Here is a 19,929-nt window from a genome sequence, read left to right on the forward strand (position 1 = left end):
ACTTTTTTGCCTGTCTACAAATACTAGCCCCAATTCTTCCCTCCAGTCCCAGTGGCTTCAGGAGAGCTAGCTATGGAGCTGGGCAGCAGGGAGCCCTGAACTCAATCCCCATTCAAATGACAGCCTCAGCATGGAGGAAGGCCATCGTGGATTTCCACAGCTCACCCATGTACCGCCAAACTTGCAAACATGTCCTCTGCTCCCAGAGAAGTCAGTAGAGTGACGGTGTCTTTCTATCCCCCAACCACATTGGTTGTGTCACATTCACCACAATCTGCAACCACAGCAGATGAGCCAGTGAATACACAGAGCAATGCGGTAGCCGTTTCCCAGTGCTGACCTAGCCAAAGGTTTTTCTGACTGGCTGGGGGAGGAAGAGCTTACCCCTGCCTGGGCCAAAATGACAGAGGGTGAGGACAACACCTTGGACAGAACACCAGGACTATCAAGTGGAGCCGGGACTGCAGGATGCTCTGGAGTAACTCTCATCAGGTGTCACACATGCATACCCCCAAAGGGCAAGTTATTGGGTCCCTCATTCATCACATGGCATGTAATGCCAGCCTGGTGCTAGCCAGGCTTCCTTTGGAGACTCCATCCTTCCCAGTCTGCCTGGCAAAGCTAGAAAATGCTCCTCTCCTCCGGGCAGAAATCTTGTCTACAGAGGAATATTCAGGAAAAGTGAGGTTTGTCCCCAGCTGCTGGGACACAGCATCTTCTCCGAGCAGGATGCCTGCCAGAGGAGAGCTCCCTTTGGAACATGCTGTAGATTCATTCAATCAATCCCTCTCTGCGCTAGGCACAGATGACATGGGCACTGCCCAGGGGGCTACCATAGGAACCCAAATATACTAACTGCATTGCCTAGGAGTTAACTCTTCTCTGCTGTCATCCCTTCACTCCAGAATCTCTTTCCCTACCACGCTGCCCCTTTCCTTTTTGTCCTCTAGTGAACTTCTCCAGCCTTTGCCTCCACTGCTGACCTTCACTTGGCTTATTTGGCTTCTCTTCCAACTTGGTGCATCAGCTCGCTCACAGGGGCAATCCCACCAGGAGGAAAGTTTGGAGGTGGAAGAGAATGAGGTCACTGGGGCGGAAGTAGGGGGAAAGGGTTAGAGGTGGAGAGCAGGTGAGAGCCCTCAACCCAGTCAGGATTTACCCAGGATGATACCAAAGACTCATCCCTGCTGAATGTGACTGCCAAGTCGTGGTTTACCTTGTGGATCTGAGCACTCAGCGCCATTAATGGAGTTTATCCTCCCAACACACCTGGCAGTTAATGTGACTCCTTATTCCTAGGGGAGGAAGAATGGTCCAGTGGCCAGGTCCATTTCCTAGTCTAGAGGACCCCAGAGTGAGAAGGTCACAGATCACCCATCTTCTCTGTGCAAAAGTCAGAAAGGCCTTGAAGAGGAGGATGGAGGTTGGCAAATACATGCTGGCATTCATACAGCTGTGCTTGGACAGGAACATGTCAGAGCAGAGATCGGGGGGGGGGGGGTTTCATCCAACATCAATGTGTGTTTATTTTCTGTTTCCAATGTCCACACAATACTAAAACCATGCAGGTAAAAGGGAACTGATTTGAGTGACCAGCTGAGGCTGCTTGGAGCCCAATCTGTGGCTTAGTCCGGGGAGGGGAGCACAGAGCTCAGTAAGTCAGAGGCTGGTGCCTGAGGTTCTGGCAGGGATGTAGTTAAAATTCCATGCTCAATTGGTCACATTTCAGTATTTAAACTCAAGCCCAGCTGTCCTGAGGATGAAGTTATTTCATAAGAGGAAGGCAGCACACATGGCTGTTGCCAAAACATCTGGTTACAGCCCATGGTTAATTCCTCCATTTGCTGCAGCAAGTCTAGCATCGAACTCTCTGACAGAGGAAAAACAAAAGGAAATAAAATTAATCCTTTGTGAAGAGTTCGAAGGCCCTGGGATGAAAACCCAGGAGGAGTGCAAACATGGACAAAGCCTCCCACTGCTCCTGTAGAGAGACACTGTGTTAGCCCTGTTTTGCAAAGGGTAAACTGAGGCAGGGAGACTAAAGGGTCCTGACAGACCCAGGAATGGAACCCAGGAGTTACAACCCAGGTTCTGTTTGGTGTAGATTTGTCAATTGACAGAGATTTTGTTTTGGAATGGTGGGGTGCAAGAGGGGCTTTATAGCTAGAAAATGTGTGTGAATAACGCAAGTCCCCACCCTACCTGGTCAGATCTGGTCTCAATGGCAGGGGTGAGGCTCACCAGAACAGCAGAGGGACTCTGCCTCCTTTCTGGTGCACCAGAAAAGCACTGATTTAATCTTCTTGTAAATGGGGCTATAACCATGTCTCACACTGTGTGAGAGGCCGGGGCAGATGATAGAAGACAGAGCTTTTTTCTGCAGTACCATGGAACTCCAACCCAAAGGGAACTGTCTAGACACAATGTGATGTTATTGATATGATCTGGCACCAAATCTTGTGCAAAGAGGGTCATATATGGTGTCTAAGACCAGATTATGAGTGGTTGGTTAAAATTATGGTATCTATATGTATGTATCACATTATAATTGAAGTTATGAGTTATGGCTCTATACTGTCTGTATTTTAAATTGTAATGGCTCTATACTGTCTGTATTTTAAATTTTAAACTCGCCAGACAAGTTGGTGTTAGCTCTGACTAGCCTGCTTGATGACCCATTAAGGACCATCAGCTACACAATTAACCCATGGAGAGAAGGCAGATCCGCCTTGTAACTCAGCAAAGTATGCAGGGACTTGTCCATGTGACTCCAGACTCCATTTTGCTGTAACTTTCCACAGTAAGGACAAAGAAGTTGTTACACCTGGAAAAGTCTATAAAAGGCTAATGCCTCATCTCCATCTGGTCTTCAATCTTGCTTCTTACCTCTGGAGGGACTTTGCTACAAACTGAAGCTCTACACAAAGGACTGAACGACCCATCCAAGCTGTGGATGTACTCCAGAGACTTGATTTGAACCTGCAGTTTACTCCATCACTGCTACAAGCCTGAACTAAGAACTTTGCCATTATTGTATGTAATCGATTCCATTTAACCAATTCTAGCTCTCATCTCTTTTTCCTTTTACGAATAAACCTTTAGATTTTAGATTCTAAAGGATTGACAACAGTGTGATTTGTGGGTAAGATCTGATTTGTATATTGACCTGGGTCTGGGGCTTGATTCTTTGGGATTGAGAGAACCTTCTTCTTTTATTGGGGTGTTGGTTTCATAACCATTCATCCCCAGGACTAGTGGGACTGGTGGTGATACTGGGAGACTGGAGTGTCTAAGGAAATTGCTTGTGTGACTTGTGGTTAGCCAGTGGGGTGAAACCAAAGTCCTCTTTGTCTGGCTGGTTTGGTTTGCCTTAGAGGTGGAAAAACCCCAGCATAGGGCTGTAACTGCCCTGTTTAAGCAGTTGGTCCTGAATTGGCACTTTCAGTTGGGTCCCGCCAGAACCGCATTGTCACACACAGGTAGGAAATATTTTCCATCAAAATATTTTTTGGATTAAATGTGTTTTTCTGACCAAGATGAACAATGGCTACCTTGTTATGGTTTTCCAATGAATGAAGCAATGAAAAAAAATTCTGGGCAAATTTTGAAAAACCAAGTTTTTAACAAAAAGTTTCCCCACAAAAAAACTAGTAATATTTGACCCCACACTAGAATTTTTCCTCCTAAAACTGGCACACAACATGTAAGCCAAAGTATAAAATCACTAGACTGTTCCCAATGGCCTGGGGAACAATCAAGGGTGGAAGTATCCTAAGCCAATGCCTACCAGTCACCCGCACACAGGCTGGGAGAACGAGGGTCACCTGTCTTGGCTCTGGATTTCTCCAGTTGGTTCAAAGTTAGGTTAACTTTCTGCCACCGCCCCAAGGGAAAATTGCCTTCTGCAGAGTTGGGCAGTGATCCCACAGCATAGGCTCAGCCAGTCAGGGACACAGAAAAGAAACCATGCTGAAACTCAGAATGCACCACAAAGAGCAAAGCTAGAGGATTCACAATGATCCAGCAAGTGGAAGAGTTAGCAAGAAGATACTTGTTTGTGCAGACTGTCAATGAACACACCACAACTGGGCAATGGGCTTTTGGCACGAGATCCTAATGTGAACTCCGCCCCAGGCTGGGCTTGAGTATCTTTGCGGCTTACCTCGTAACAGTTCGCACCGTGTCTCCTGCCGCCTAGGAGTAACCCAGCCATCTCCTGACAAAGGTTTTATGTGCAGTACCTCAGGCAGATGTTGATAGTCCTCAAGCAGCCACCGTCCAGTGTTCTTCAAACCCTCGTTGAGCTGCATTCCAATGGCAGAGCAAGGGGCCATTGCCAGGCTGGCTGTTGCTAGGCCAAGCGGAGCCCTAAGCTGAACAGAAGTGCTGTAGAAATCCATTGGTATCTATTATGCTCCAGTAGTGCCCACGGGCCCAATCAGGCTCAAGGCTCGGCTGGGCGCTGTACACACAGATGAGGATACATTCCTTGCCCCCAACTACTAATTTTAACCTGCTTACCACATGTTCCTTTAAGATTGAACATTGTTTTCTGTTGGCTCAGGTCAGAGCTGCCTCTCTGCTGACCCCCAGCCAACACCAAAGCAGGAGGCGGCAGCTACCGAGTCCTTGGCTGAGCGATTATGTCACCCAGCAGGCCAGCAGCAGAACCCAGGTGTCTTCTGGCCTAGCCACAAAGCCTTCTCCCAGAGGACCCGATGCAGCATCCTCCATTAGGACCTTCCGGAACCCTGAAGCCTTTGCTCCATGCTCTCCTGGCTGTCTGAGAACCAGGGAATGCTGGGAAGGCCCCATATCAGGCTGAATTGCTCAGAGCAGCCATACAGATTCCCTCCCTCCCTCCCTCTTCCCATTTAATTTCTCCCAAAGCCAGGTAAAGAAGGTGGCCCTATATACTCAAGAGTACTTGAAATCCAAAGGAGCAGCCTTTTCACCTGGTCGCAACTTGTGCAATGCCAATAGTAGCTGTGTCTGTACCCGTCCCCTCCGTCCTGCCCTACCTCCCTGCTCACAAGGAATTAGAGAACGCACAAGCCACCCAGAGAGATGCCTCTCACCGGAGCTGGTATAAACTGCAAGGCTGTATCAAATCTCTTGGTTAAAGTCTTTAATAATTACAAGAATTCCAGATTCATTACAGAAGAGCTTAGAACAATAATATTTCTCCGTACAAAGGCAAAATAAACTTTTCAAGTAATAGCATCCTGGCTCTGGAGTTTGAAATGCCTGTGAGTGGGAGGGAAGGGCTCCTGCTCCTGGGTGTCTGCCACAGCACGAAGGCACCCTTCTCCCGGAGGAACTGCTCCAGGCGACGAGAGCGTGGGGAATCTGGACTCGGCCTTCAGTGCCTGCAGCTAAGAGAGTTAGTTTGCTAACACGGGTAATGTGGAGTTCAATGAAGTGCAGGGTCTGGCACAAGGAGAAGCCAATTAAGGATGTGGCCTCGTGTAAGAAAAACCCCAACAAAAATGCACTATTCCCTTCAGCAGCCCAAGCTAAGCAGCCCAGGTTTATCTCCATGCTAACCATGGCTGGGGTTTCCAATACAAGGCAGGCCTGGGATTTCTAAGAACTGAAAGTGTCACTGGAAAAAGAGTGTTCAAAGACACAAAAAATCACTGGCCGACCTGTCCTTGCTGAGCCTCTGCAAGGAACCTGCCCCGGAACAAGGACAAGGACACCTCTTATTCTGCTTTGGAAGGGAGCTTTCTTTGGCCTTCCACTGGAAAGAAAGAATCTACAGCGCTCCTCCCTGCAGATCTCCTCATCCGCACCGTGCACAGCTGCGTTTAAGGCACTCAAGAAGTTCATTCGAGGAAGCAGAGCACCTCGCCAGGGTGGAGGAGAGACAGGGGCTCACCAGCCCCTCCACTCCACACTCTAGACCAAGGGCTGCAATCATAGTGGGTGGCAGGAGCAACGAGGAGCGGATTCAGAGACAGGGATGGGAAGAGATTGAAGCAGGCTTGGAGTGTGGCTGGAATGTACATTGTGAAGCAGGATCGGAGGTGGCTAAACACGATTGATGCTGGCTCCGTATTCCCTGCTCTCTCCACGCAAGGCATGCAGCAGGGAACCAATTCAGCTATGACAAAGGCCTCCCCGACTCAGGGATGGGGTGTGGGTTATTCATGCTTCTGACAAACGCCTATGGCTATTGCTGGGAAAGGCGCTTTGCCCCTCCCCACACGGGCAGAGTCCCAGCTCTGTCACTGGCAGTGTCCTAAGCCCTCTGTTTAAAATACAGATCACAGTGGCTCTCCAGCACGTCACTATGACACACTCACGCACCAATATGGTGATCCGAGTGCTTCACAAGCTGTGCCCAAGTCCAGAAGGGCCCCTCAGATCCAGAACCCAGCACCAGATGCCAACAGAGGGATTTACATGGGGGTCGAGGAGTGAGAAGGCAGAAAAAGCCATTTATACAATGACAATATATTCCCGAAAGGCAGCAAACATTGTCATTAATATTATTATTATTATTACTGTTTAATATAGCCCCATATAAAACTGAAGCAGCAGCAATTTTTATTGAGGGACCTAAACTGAAATAGGTTTAGAACATAATTTAAAAAAATAAAAACAGCAAAAGTAGCAAAATAGATTAACTTTTTTTTTTTATAGCAACTGATCTCTACCAGCCACTAGTAACTTACTACCAAACTGGTATATCTCTGGTAACAACCCTTTTAAAAAGACATGTAAATATATATTCATATTTATACATATTTGTAGCTATGTACACAAGATTTCTTTTTGTTTGTTTGTTTTTAGCACTGGTATATTTGGCTGCTTCCTCCACTATCAGTACTGAGCCGGGGTATATGCTGTGTCTGGCCACTTCCAACGTACCATGTGTTTGGTCAGCAAAGCAAATTAAGTATTGGAATTAATAAGCCATTGGCCAGTCTTCAAACCATCTCACATAGCAATAACCACCCAGCTAGGGTTCCCGCAGCATCCCAGATAGAGATGTTTCCGACGCATTATGATTTCCCAGCCTGCACTTCTTCACTGCTGGTGGAGCTGCACTCAGTGCTGGCATTAGCTTATTGAGCTGTCGAAGTTTGGATTGTGTGAGTTTGCAAGTATAAAAGAACACAGATAGCCCAGGTTTCCATGTCCTCCTCCTTGGGAATGTCAGTCTGTCAATCGCTTGCAAAGAAGGGAATGCACATTATTGACTGGCTCCAGGAGAGGGAGCCCGCAGCTGGTTCTCTGTCTGGCCATTGGCCAAAGAGTGGGGTTCAGTTTTAGTCCACTGGAACTATTCAAGCACAGATTGCATGGAAGGGAAATAAAAAACAAACCTTTGAGGTGCAGATAGTTCACAGCTTATGTGGCTGGTGAAGCTGGCATGAGACATTGGTGGATTTGGTGACGGGAGATGTGTCTTAGAAATCCTTTACGCAATAGCTAAAAGTGATGGATGGCTGCACAGACGGCTTCCTGGCAGCAGCCTGGATAGCAGAGATGCATGCAAACACACACGCACACACACAGAGTTGTCAGTCTGTTGCATGGAAGTCCCAGCCTCAGTGTCGTTTAAGTCCACCGTTGGCATGCTGATGCGGGTACTTGGGAAGACAAGGTTCGTCTGGAAGGGGATCATGGGAAAAAACGGAGTCCTCCCCCGAGGAACAAGTGGAGCTGCGGGTGTCTGGGAAACTGGGAGAATACTGGTCCAGCGGCATGGAAAGATCCAGGTATTCCTGGAGGGGACAAAATCCCAGGGACACAGCTCAGACCGAGAATTCAGAACCCAGGTTAGAAGAGGCCATGCAGTGAGTACCCTACACTAAAGAAACAAGCAGAGCCGCGCTAGGAACACGCGAGGGAACCTTTGCCCTAGTGGGCAGGGGAGGCCTGGGCATGGAACTCCCAACGATACCCCCAGGCACCAGCAAGCATGCTGCATGGAGCCAACAACTTCAGCTCGCTCACTTCGGGACTGAGGGTGCCAAGTGGGGATAGATGATAAAGAGACTCTGAATTTGAGGATTAACGCTAACATCCCCGTAAAGACGGCTATGGGAGAGTTTTATTCTGGAACAGGCATAGAATCATAGCACTGGAAGAGACTTCGTGAGGTCATCTAGTCCAGTCCCCTACACTCATGGCAGGACTAAGGATTATCTAGACCATTCCTGACAGGTGTTCGTCTAACCTGCTCTTTATTCCAGTGCTTAACCACCCTGACAATTAGGAAGTTTTTCCTAATGTTCAACATAAACCTCCCTTGCTGCAATTTAAGCCCATTTGCTTCTTGTCCTATCCTCAGGGGTTAAGAAGAACAATTTTTCTGCCTCCTCTTTCTAACAACCTTTTATGTACTTGAAAACTGTTATCATTTCCCCTCTCAGTCTTCTCTTCTCCAGACTAAACAAACCCAGTTTTTTCAATCTTCCCTCATAGGCCATGTTTTCTAGACCGTTAATCATTTTTGCTGCTCTTCTCTGGACTTTCTCCAATTTGTCCATATCGTTTCTAAAATGTGGCACCCAGAACTGGACACAATACTTCAGTTGAGGCCTAATCTGCACAGAGTAGAGTGGAAGAATTACTCCTCGTGTCTTGCTTACAACAGTCCTGCTAACATATCCCAGAATGATGTTTGGTTTTTTTGCAATAGTGTTACACCGTTGACTCTCATTTAGCTTGTGACCTGCTATATCCCCCAGATCCCTTTCTGCAGTGTTCCTTCCTAGGCAGTCATTGCCCATTTTGTGTGTGTGCAATTGATTGTTCCTTCCTAAGTAAAGTACTTTGCATTTGTCCTTATTGAATTTTATCCTATTTCCTTCAGACCATTTCTCCAGTTTGTCCAGATGATTTTGAATTATAATTCTATCCTCCAAAGAATTTGCAATGCCTTCCAGCTTGGTATTATCCGCAAACTTTAGAAGTGTACTCTCTATACCATTATCTAAAACATTGATGAAGATATTGACCAGGACCAGAACCAGACTCAGACCTGATCCATGCAGGACCCCACTTGATATGCTCTTCCAGCATGACTGAACCACTGATAACTACTCTTTGGGAATGATTTTCCAACCAGTTTTGCATCCACCTTATAGTAGCTCCATCTAGGTTGCATTTCTCTAGTTTGTTTATGAGAAGGTAACGTGAGACAGTATCAAAAGCTTTACTAAAGAAAAGATATATCACATCTACTGCTCCCCCCTAGCCACAAGGCTTGTTACCCTGTCAAAGAAAGCTATCAGGTTGGTTTGACAAGATTTGTTCTTGACAAATCCATGCTGACTGTTACTTATCACCTTATTATCTTCTAGGTGTTTGCAAATTGATTGCTTAATTATTTGCTCCATGTTTTACCTGGTTGGAGGTCATGGCCACGATCCTATCCAAGTCTTCTACCAGCTGCTTAAAGGTGGGTCTCTGGGATGGAACTGCGTGCCAGCAATCTCGCATCATCATGTATCTGGAAACAGAGGAGTAGGAGGAGACTGAACAAGGTTCCTGGGGACAATTCCTAGCTGGCTAGTCTGTCCGCTAGAGCCCAGGGCACAGCACCTGGGCCAGCAGCAGCCCCAAACCTGAGTGAAATGGAGCAGGGCGCAACCAGCCCACCAGCTGCAGCCCTCAGGGCTTCTGGTTCCTCACATAGATCAAAACGGAGGGCAGCACATGGGGAGCTGCTGCCTCCTTGGAGACTCTGTGGGCCACCCAGGCTGTAGTGAGCCAGGACAGAATCAGAGAAGGTGTTAGCGTTAATCCTTTTCATTAAAAGAAGATGACCCCGCCCACACACCCCAGGCTGGGCACCCTCGGAAGGACACTGTGGCTTGTTCTAAGAGGAGGATATAACTAAAGGCTAAGTTCGTCCCTGCTCCAGGGTCAAGCTGGGATTCTCTCTTGCAAGATGTTGATTATTGCAAACAGATTTAGCTGAGATTTCTGAAGGGCTGGGAACTGCTGGGAAAATAACTCGGAACATCTGCCATTGCCCATAACGTGCCCCTGCCACTCAGCTCTCGGCGGTGCTGCTTGCACTGGTGAGGAGGCTGACTTTTAATATGGTCTCTGCCGATCTCCACAATAAAACCCGGGCTGTTTTGCTGAGCTCTGGCTTTGCTGCAGCCCCAGGATCCTTGGGCTGGAGGAAGGGACATAAAACAAATGGGTGAAAGTCCAGCAAGGAGCAGTATAGAAAGGACCCAGGTTAGGAGAGGAGCTGGAACAAGCCGGGCAGGGAGGAGAAAGCTCTGTCCCCAGATCCGCCAACACACATCGCATAGAGGATGGAAAGAGATGAAGTTGCAGCAGGAGAAATGTAAGTTTTACAGGAGGAAGAAAAGCAGCGAGCTGTGAACAGGCTGGGGATGGCACAGTCTGCCAGATGAGGGGAAGGTATGGCCATCGCTGGAGACACTCAAAGGTGAAACGAGAAGTCAGGGACACTCATCTTCTACCTCTGAGTTCTGGAAAAGATTCCCCTCCTCTTCTCCTCATTTTTCCAAGGCTGTTTATTTCAATGACATGTCCAGCTAACGAATCACCAGCCGATGTTACTAGCAATAAGGATGCTGGGTCAAATGCTGCTTCTGCAGCCAGGGGAACCAAGTTAATCTAAATCAAAACCCTGCAGCAGCCCAGAGCCTCTCCTTCCTCAGAACCATGCAGCTCACAGTTCTGGTCTGAATCAAGAACTTCCAAAGCTTGCCAGTGGGCTCTAAGGGCTTGTCTACACATGGGGAGTTAGTCCCAATTATTCTAAACTAGCTTAATCCACTTTCCCAGCAGATTAAGATAATTCACAATGAGGCACTCAAATTCCTGAATAAGGGTGTCCACACATGGAGTTAATCTGGGAACAGTTAATCTGCTTTAAATTCACACCCTACTTTATTCTGGATTAACTGTCATGTGCTGACAATCCCTACATCAATTTCCCCTGACACTCATCTGTCAGTGAGGGTCCTGGCACAAAGCAGGGGAGGGGACAGGTAACATAGTCAGGACTCTGGACCTCCTTCCTGCACTTACAGCTCATTGGTGCAGTTGCTGGGCTTGTCCATTCTGTGGCCTTCTTTCAACAACTTGAAGAGCTCCTCAACAGGCACCCCGGGGTACGGTGAGCCACCCAGCGTGAAGATCTCCCACAGCAGCACGCCGAAGGACCACCTGTTCCAGACACAAAAACACAGTATGGAAAAGGCACAGCTCCCACCACAACACCACCTTGCAACCCATCCTTCTGCCTGACACATAGCTCCTCTGGGGCAGCTGCAGACACAGAGAGGGGAAAACGCCTGTGCCAAGAGTGTGCATCACTAGCTCACAAGAACAACACCAGTGCTACCCATTGAGAACACAACACACTGGGTCCACCCAGCACAGCGGAAGTAAGTCACAGTCCTAGTGCACTATGCCTTGCCCCTTGTTAGGACACCAAGGCCATGATCTGCATAAGTGATTAGTGATTTTGGGTGTCCAACTTGACATATCTTAAAGGGGCCTGTTCTTCAGAAAACGCTGAGCACCCATGCTGTGAAAATCTGGCCCCTGCAAGATGTCTCAGGCTGGGCATCCAAAAATGGCTGGGCTTTTGTGAAAAACCTTAGCCCAAGTGCCAAATTCAGCTTCCAGTTTCACTAGCGCATGCGGGCTGGCTTTGACAGCCTCACAGCAGGCAGCTGAGAGCAGAATGTAGCCTCCAAATGTTCGGCATCGGAAGGCATCGGACAGGAGAGAGTTTAAACGCTTTCGATGACTTAAAAAATCTTCGCAGGAAAGTGAAGAGCTGGGATTGGCAGCTCTAATTCAGTGGCATTTGAAAGACAAACAAGCCCTGCTGCCAGATCATTTAGACTCAAAACATCGTGTCTGCTTATGACAATTATTGTTTCATTAGATTAAGATGAATCACATCTGGGACTTTTCACCTTTGAGAAAATACTCAACACAAAGGAGGCTTATGGAGAGGCTGCTTGGCAGGCTGATGGCTACATATGAAGGGGAGACATGCAGACAGAGTCCCACCACGATGTGATACAGCAGGTGTGCTGGGAGAGCAGTGTGGATGGGTCAGCGATATGGAGCTTCATTTGGGGTCCAGCTGCACATCTGTGTTTGCAGTGGAGAACGCTCAGCATGTTGGAGAGAGGCAGGTGTTATCCATGAGAGTGGGAAGAGGAAAAACAGTTCCCTGGAACAGTGACTTTGGTATAGCCCCTCCCACAACCCAGATGGCCCTAATCTAGTCTATCATTTGAATTGTGCCTAGGCACACATAGCCATGCAAGGACCATGCTGCAACACAGAGACCTCCTCATGGCTGACAGAAGCAGTGAGGTACTCACACATCACTCTGATGGGTGTATATTCGGTCGAACAAGGCCTCTGGTGCCATCCACTTCACTGGTAAGCGACCCTGGAATGCAGGAAAGCCCCCACCTGAATTCAGCCTCCAGAGGAGAAGCAGGCATGATGCAGTTACAGAGGGGAAGCTAACATACTGTACAGAGACACCCAGCCTCAGTACATGGCACCCTGGGCAATGCCAGCAAGGGAATCATGACATTGACGCTGGGCAAGTCTCTTTAGCAAAGAGGGACTTTCATCCTGGGTAAAAGGGACAGACGATGTCTAGTGCTCCATCCCCGAGGGCTTTACAAACAATCACCCACCACCAAAATGCAGCCACCCCCGGGGGGGAAATGACAGCCATCTAACTCCTTTCTCCTAACGGGTTAGTACCGCCACTCTTGTGAGAAAGGCCAGGGAGCGTTCCATGATCACATGTGTTTGGGAGCTTGGCACCAGGAGGAGAAACTCTGGGTCTTCTCTCTCCCAGCCACAAGACTTCATCCGCCTTGGGAACACAGAACAGCCTTCTCATTGCCATGGCAACTGAGCAGTATGGGAGGCAGAGGGCGAGGAGAGAGGGAAGCTGTGGGGAGAACGAAGAGAGCAGAGGGCATGCTGCCCACCAGGCAGACATCATTCTGCTATTATAGTACCAAAGAGAATCTCTCTCAATGTATATGGCAGCCCATGCTCAGAGAGCTCGGGGCTCTGGTACAGACACCGCCCTAGAAAGTCTCCAGCAAAGCTATAAATATTGGCAGAGGCCTCAGGAAAAACCTGCTAGCTCTAAAGCGGAGCTTCAGCACATTCCCCTTCCCCCAGTGCACCACTCACATTAGTCGTCTTCTTGTAGTAATCTATGTGGTGGATGTCCCGGGCCAGGCCAAAGTCTGCGATCTTCATCACATTGTCTTCTGTCACCAGGACATTCCTGGCAGCCAGGTCTCTGTGGATGCACTGAAGAGAATGGAGATCCCGTTAGGCCGGGGGATTCCTCTGCTGCACTGGCTGGCGTGTTAGCAAAGACACTGCCTTGCACTGAACTATCCGCCAGCCTTCAAAGGGCCACAGCCACAATCTCAGAGCACAAAACACGGTCAGCAAAGGGGGAGCCAGGTGCCAAGCCCTACTCCCTCCCTGGCCAAGGCAAGGTGGGAATCTCTAGAGACTCTTTCTCTTACTGCTGATGTATGTGTAGCGGGCCAAGGCTCCTCCACCATTGTTAGAGTGATCTTTCAAGCATTATAAACGTGTCCTGATTCCAAAGAGAACGCAGGTAATGGGGGTTTCATTTCAGTAATTACCTCCTTCGCTCCAGCCTCACTTCCGCTCCAGATAGGGGTGTGCAGAGATGGACTCAGTGCCATTGTATTGCTTGGCTTTTAATTTACAACATGCTGGGGAAAGAGGCCAGATCCGCAGCCCTGAACAGCTAAGATTACTGCTTGTCCACAGAACCCGGACAGATGGTAGGATGACATTCACAGGCCCCAGGTAAAGTCTTCGGCTCTGTTTGGGGACAGGCCTCTAGAGGGAGAAGGGAGTTCGGTCTTCATGGCTCCCTCGGCCTTTCAGTGGCAAAGCGGCCAGTTAGTGACAGCTGCAGGGGTGGGTTTGGGGGTCCTGGGATCGAGAGCCCCAAACTCATTTGACTCAGACCAGCCAAGCACCACCTGAATTTTCAGTCACAGGGGCTGTTTTCATCACTTGGGGTGGATTCAGACTAGGAACCCAGGGCCTACATTGACCGAGTCAGACCCGTAGAGGTGCCCGATCACCACTCCCTCTGCGCTCCCCAGGCCCTGAGAGGGACGGGGGTTCTACGAGTGCTCCCCCAGGGACGGAGCTCGCGACCACTGCTCACCTTTTTGGATGCCAAGTATTCCATCCCCCTGGCCACCTGGTACGCGCAGGACACCAAGTCCTTAAAGGAGAGCTGCTCCTCAGGGAGGTGGGTCGGGTTGTAGCAGTATTCCATGCCGGGGGGCCGCCGGGCCTGCAGGTACTCCCGCAGGTTGCCTTTGGACGCATACTCCACGATTACATAGAGTGGACCTAAGGCAAACAGGAGGGGACAAAGCCGAGCGTCTCAGGCTTTGGGCTTGGATGCACAGAACACGTGGCTACATGGTCATTTAAGCTGTGTATTGTGCACATGCACAAGCCCTTCAGAATCTCATGACTGCGAAGTGCCTGTCTGAGGGGTTTCAAACAGGGGAACCCTGCAGGAGCTGACTCACAGCAAGGAATCAAGGTCTCTGCTCAGAACAGAGCTCAGGCATCTTGCGTGCGTGCGTACACACCCCCATGTCCCCAGCACACTCTCACACACGTACACATACCACTTCTTTGGCAAGTCAGAAGCTGCTCTTCTGACGTGTGAGCCCTGCTTCTGCTCTGTGGTGAGCCAGCCGCACTCCAAGCCAGAAAATCACACAACAAAAACAAACCCAGGCCCACATGCAGGCTGGGAGTGAAGTGACTCATTCAACCCCTGGGCTCTGTGACCAGCTCCAGCCATGTGAAAACAAACTGCCCTGCTCCACTCTTCCCCACCGCCGATATCAAGTGAGCTGTGTGCGTGCACATATGCACAACCGAGCCTGCACAAATACCTCACAGAGGCTTTCAGGCGCGGTGTGTTTTCCGTTCCTTCAGGCCCAAACACAGAGAGACTCTAGAAATGGCCAGACAACTCTGACCCCACTAGCGTTTGCCAGGAGAGGTGCCTCCTTGCCAGCCATACACTCCCCCTGGTCTTCATATGAAGAGTTATACTGGGTCAGACCAAAGGTCCCATCTAGCCTAGTAGCCTGTCTTCTGACAGTGGACAATGCCAGGTGCCCCATAGAGAATGAACAGAACAGGTCATCATCAAGTGATCCATCCCTTGTCACTCAATCCCAGCTTCTGGCAAACAGGCTAGGGATGCCATCCCTGCCATTCACTGGGCACTGGCCCATTCAGACAGCTCTGGGATGGCCAACCATTTTCAAAACTCAGCTGGATTAAAGTCCCTGTATCTTTCCACCTCTACAACCACACCCTGGAGGCCCAAGCTACCCCCAGCATTCTTGCTGTCCTAGCAGAGAAGCAGTTTGCTGGAGTCTCAGCCATACACAGAAAACTTACCATCCTGAGTGCAGGCTCCCAGGAGGTTGATGATGTTCTTGTGCTTGCCAATCATTTTCATCATCTCCATCTCAGATATTAGGTCAGATAAATCCTTCTCCGTAGCATCAGCTTAAAGCACAAAGAAAGGCACAGGTCATGTTTGTTCAGGCTGGGTTAAGCTAAAGTGAGGCCTAGAACTAAGTCTGCAGCAGCATTCGTTAGGTAGCTTTAGATTTACAGACTTGGTTTTCTTTGTCCTCCTCCTTGGCAGAGATGCAAAGCGCTCGCACTGTGTACGTACAGGCGTATCTCGCGGCAGCCCCATCAGAATGATTTCGCCTCCAAAGTGCTGCAGTATTCACAGCTAAACCAGCATTCTCAGGTTCATCTCCCTTTCCAGGACTGGGAGGGTTTGAAGAGTTGGATATTTCTCCCCAGCCACCTCCCAGGCGGAGTGGCAGAGATCAAGGCAAGTGAGAAAGGCGCTCAAATAGCAGCGACAAGCATGGCATAAATCAGAGTGAAATCTGTACAACAGCCTTTCCTTGCAGGCATTCTCCAGCCTTAAGGGACCACCCACAGCATCCCCATACACACAGTATAATTCTTCTCCACTTTTATTTACAGGCCCCTTCCATGAAGCAACCAGTTTTTATTGCCCCTTTTGTCACTCAAAACAGAGATTGCTGGAGAAGCTATTACATTGTGCAGGGTGATTCCATCAGAGCAGCTGCTGGGGAGCACCAGGCTCTCGACTGGCAGCACATGCTGCTGCAGGGCTGAACTGCAGAGAGTCTGGATAAACGAATGCTGGCACGAGGGGAGAGCAAACTGGGTGTGAAAGGCTATTCCTTGGCTGTACAAGGAAGGTGCTGTGCAGCCCTTGGCCATGGCTACACTCTGGACCTCAAGCTATCGCTCTGGGACAGCCGCTGGAAGAGCAGTGTCAGAAGCTTTTTTTGAAAAAAACCCAACCGATGCTGCTAACGATAAACTTGCTCAGTTGGGGCCCAATCCAACAACTCCCATTGGTTTCAAGGGGAGAGAGATGAGGTCATGCATTTAGGGATTAATAATAAGAATTTTAGTTATACATTGGCGATACATCAGTTGGAAGCAACAGAGGAAGAGAAGGACCTTGGAGTATTGGTTGATCACAGGATGACTATGAGCCGCCAATGTGATATGGCTGTTAAAAAAGCTTTATGCAGTTTTAGGATGCATCAGGCGAGGTATTTCCAGCAAAGATAAGGAGGTGTTAGTACCGTTATATAAGGCACTGGTGAGACCTCATCTGGAATACTATGTGCAGTTCTGGTCTCCCATGTTTAAGAAGGATTAATAAAAACTGGAACAGGTTCAGAGACAGGCTACTAGGATGATCCGAGGAATGGAAAACCTGTCTTATGAAAGGAGACTCAAAGAGCTGAGGAGGGATATGCTTGCTCTTTATAAATATATCAGAGGGATTAATATTAGGGAGGGAGAGGAATTATTTAAGCTTAGTACCAATGTAGACACAAGAACAAATGGGTATAAACTGGACACTAGGAAGTTTAGACTTTAAATTAGATGAAGGTTTCTAACCATTAGAGGAGTGAAGTTCTGGAACAGCCTTCCAAGGGGAGTTGGGGGCAAAAGACATATCTGGCTTTAAGATTAAGCTTGATAAGTTTATGGAAGGGATGGTATGATGGGATAGCTTAATTTTGGAAACTGATCTTTGATCATCAGCAGGTAAATATGCCCAGTGGTCTGTGATGGGATGTTAGATGGGATGGGATCTGAGTTACTGCAGAGAATTCTTTCCTGAGTGCTGGCTGGTGAGTCTTGCCCACATGCTCAGCGTTTAGCTGATCGCCATATTTGGGGTCGGGAAGGAATTTTCCTCCGGGGCAGATTGGCAGAGGCCCTGGAGATTTTTCGCCTTTCTCTGCAGCGTGGGGCATGGGTCACTTGCTGGTGGATTCTCTGCAGACTGAGGTCTTCAAACCACAATTTGAAGACTTCAATAACTCAGACATAGGTTAGGGGTTTGTTATAGAAGTGGATGGGTAGGGTTCCGTGGCCTGCTTTGTGCAGGAGGTCAGACTAGATGATCATATTGGTCCCTTCTGACTCTAAAGTCTATGAGTCTATGAGTCTATGAGGCCTTTCTGGAACACAGGGCTGTACCAGGCCAGGCCTCCAGCAAACATGCACAATCCCCCTTGCCTCCCCACCCCAAGGTACATTTTCCAAAGTCGGCAGGATTGATGCTAGCCTGAACTGAGACCGCCTCAGAGAGGCAGCTGCAAAGCTGGGAAATCCCTGCAGTGCCTATGGCTGCTACTTACACTTCAGCATCTTGACTGCCACCTTAGTCACTCGGTTTGGCTTGTCCTTATCCAGGCCGATGGCTTCAGCGAGAACCACCTGCCCAAAGCAGCCTTCACCCAGAGGCTTACCCAGGATGAGCCTAGATGAGAGGAGAGAAGAAGGTAAAACAGAGGAAGAAGGATGCAGCTCATGTCTGCAGAGAGAGAGACACTCACACAGAACAGGACACAAGAGGTAACTCTGCAGAAAGAATGCAGCTCCTATCTGCAGGCAGACAGACACAATGTGACACAAGAGGTGTCTTGACGTTTCTGTGGCCACTTGCTTAATATGACATCGCTCCCCAGTTAGCAATATTCAGCATAAAGTCCCCCTGCCTGTTCCCCTTTGGATCACACTGGTTATTTGAAACAATACGCCTTGGGTACGGGCAGGGCATCGAGACATACCCCAAGTGCAGCACAGAGCCAGCTGGTAACATGCTTGGGGAAGAGGGTTGCCTGAGAGACAGCTACTAGCAAAATATACAACGCCGTGTCAGACTGGCCAGAGTGGCATCCAATCCAGCTGCAAAGAGAAAGTTCCTGCCAGTCTCCTGGCACAGAGCTAGGCCTGAGTCTCCAGGACTGTTGGGCAGCTCTGAAGTATTGTGCTCTGCTTGGTTCCAAGCTAATGGGACCCTGGTGAATTCCAGGCACTGGGCCTGTTTGGACCCCCATGCCAAGTTGTCCTGGTAGGGCTCAAAGACCCTGCCTCCCATCCAGGAGCAGACACCACACAGCCCTGGCCAAACATTCACTTTTTGTTCAAAGTGGCAAAAATCTAGAGATTTAACTGCTCCCAACTGTGGTTTTCCGTCCTCAGATTTCATCTCAGGAGAGCTGGCACTTTCCAAGGTGTCAACTTCCAACAGGGAGTAGTTAGACAGCAACCTCTGGATCCACGCCATGCCCCCCAGCAGCCTCCCTCTCCTGGTGGCAGAGTTGCAGGCGTAAGACAGAGTGCCTTTGGAAAATCGCAGCTGCACTGAGGCAAAGGGGAAAGTCCCATCCTGGAGGCAAGTTCCTGATGGGAATGAGTGGGACTGGGAGAGGACGTTGTGTGGGTGACACTGCCCCAGTGACTTCAGCACAGACTCCAGCAAGGCTGTAAGCAGGAACGCACGTAATGCCCTTTGCAGGCTGGAGGGCTAAGGAGCCCAGCACAGCTCAGGGCACATGGATTTTTTTTTGCATATCAGGATGTGTTCTAATGGAGAGTTATACAATTAGAAAACAGCAGCTTCAGGAGAAGCTTGTAATCAATGCAGTGCAGCTAAGACTGCTGGAGAGAAATCGATTTATATTCCAGGAAGACCTCCCCTTCTGTAGATTTGAGTGTGGGGGTTGATCTCTCCGCAGGGCTGGGAATATTCTGAGCACCTGCAGTGGCTGGGGGAGTGAGAGGGGCGGAGGTTTCACGGAGGGGGCTATCACACAGGAAGGCGCAAACCTAGCAGTCATTTCTCTTGGCTATTTGAAACCCATTTCAGACGTGACTCAGCAGAACAGGCACATGGAAACGCGCAATGTTCCCTGCTGCTGGTCTGGAAGCAGCAAGGGTAGGAGGGAGATGCACGTGGGTCCCTGGGAGCATATGCTCACCATGAGGGCAATGCTCCCAAATGGCTGTTTCAGGGAGGAACACATCAGCCATGAGTCCTCCTCTCCATTAGCACAATTAAGGGACATGATGTTCTAAAGGCCTGATCCAGATCCTGCTGACCCAGCAGGAGCCTTTCCTTTGACTTCAGTAGCATTTGGATCAGGCTGTGGAGGAACTGCAATCAGATGCAGGAGCCAGCTAGCTACAGAAAGGCCGGGGTCACCTCTCTGTGGAGCCTGGCGTGAAAGAGTGCATCACCTGTCCCTGGGGAGCTCCCACCGAGGATCTTCGGGAAGCTCGTATTCCGAGACGCCTGCCAGCATTGGGGTACCACTGGAGGAGAGCCGCGAGGGCCTGACAAGCATCACTCCTGAGTTCATGGAGGAACTGGAGTCTGCAGACACCTGCAATGGGAGAGCCAAGGGACAGTGGGTTACCTTCAGGAAGCACCTGGGGTGGGGAAATGCCTGGTTCTGGTAAGGAGAGGAGCTGCCA

At 49.3% G+C, this 19,929-nt stretch overlaps 1 protein-coding gene across 2 annotated transcripts in view; it reads right to left on the reverse strand.

Annotated features, from left to right (window-relative positions):
- Positions 1–5,106: 5,106 nt before the first annotated feature.
- Positions 5,107–19,929, reverse strand: part of FGFR1 (fibroblast growth factor receptor 1) — a 74,034-nt gene continuing 59,211 nt past the window's right edge. For both annotated transcript variants that reach the window (XM_050939949.1, XM_050939948.1), the window contains 9 exons: positions 19,693–19,838; positions 17,808–17,929; positions 15,490–15,600; positions 14,222–14,412; positions 13,192–13,314; positions 12,351–12,421; positions 11,035–11,172; positions 9,364–9,469; positions 5,107–7,736 (listed from right to left, as the gene is read on the reverse strand). In XM_050939949.1, coding sequence (XP_050795906.1) covers positions 7,560–7,736; positions 9,364–9,469; positions 11,035–11,172; positions 12,351–12,421; positions 13,192–13,314; positions 14,222–14,412; positions 15,490–15,600; positions 17,808–17,929; positions 19,693–19,838 — 1,185 coding nt within the window. In that variant the 3' untranslated portion in view covers positions 5,107–7,559. The remainder of the gene's footprint in view (positions 7,737–9,363; positions 9,470–11,034; positions 11,173–12,350; positions 12,422–13,191; positions 13,315–14,221; positions 14,413–15,489; positions 15,601–17,807; positions 17,930–19,692; positions 19,839–19,929) is intronic.

The sequence above is a fragment of the Gopherus flavomarginatus genome, chromosome 2, assembly GCF_025201925.1.
Source record: "Gopherus flavomarginatus isolate rGopFla2 chromosome 2, rGopFla2.mat.asm, whole genome shotgun sequence".
Taxonomy (NCBI): domain Eukaryota; kingdom Metazoa; phylum Chordata; order Testudines; family Testudinidae; genus Gopherus; species Gopherus flavomarginatus.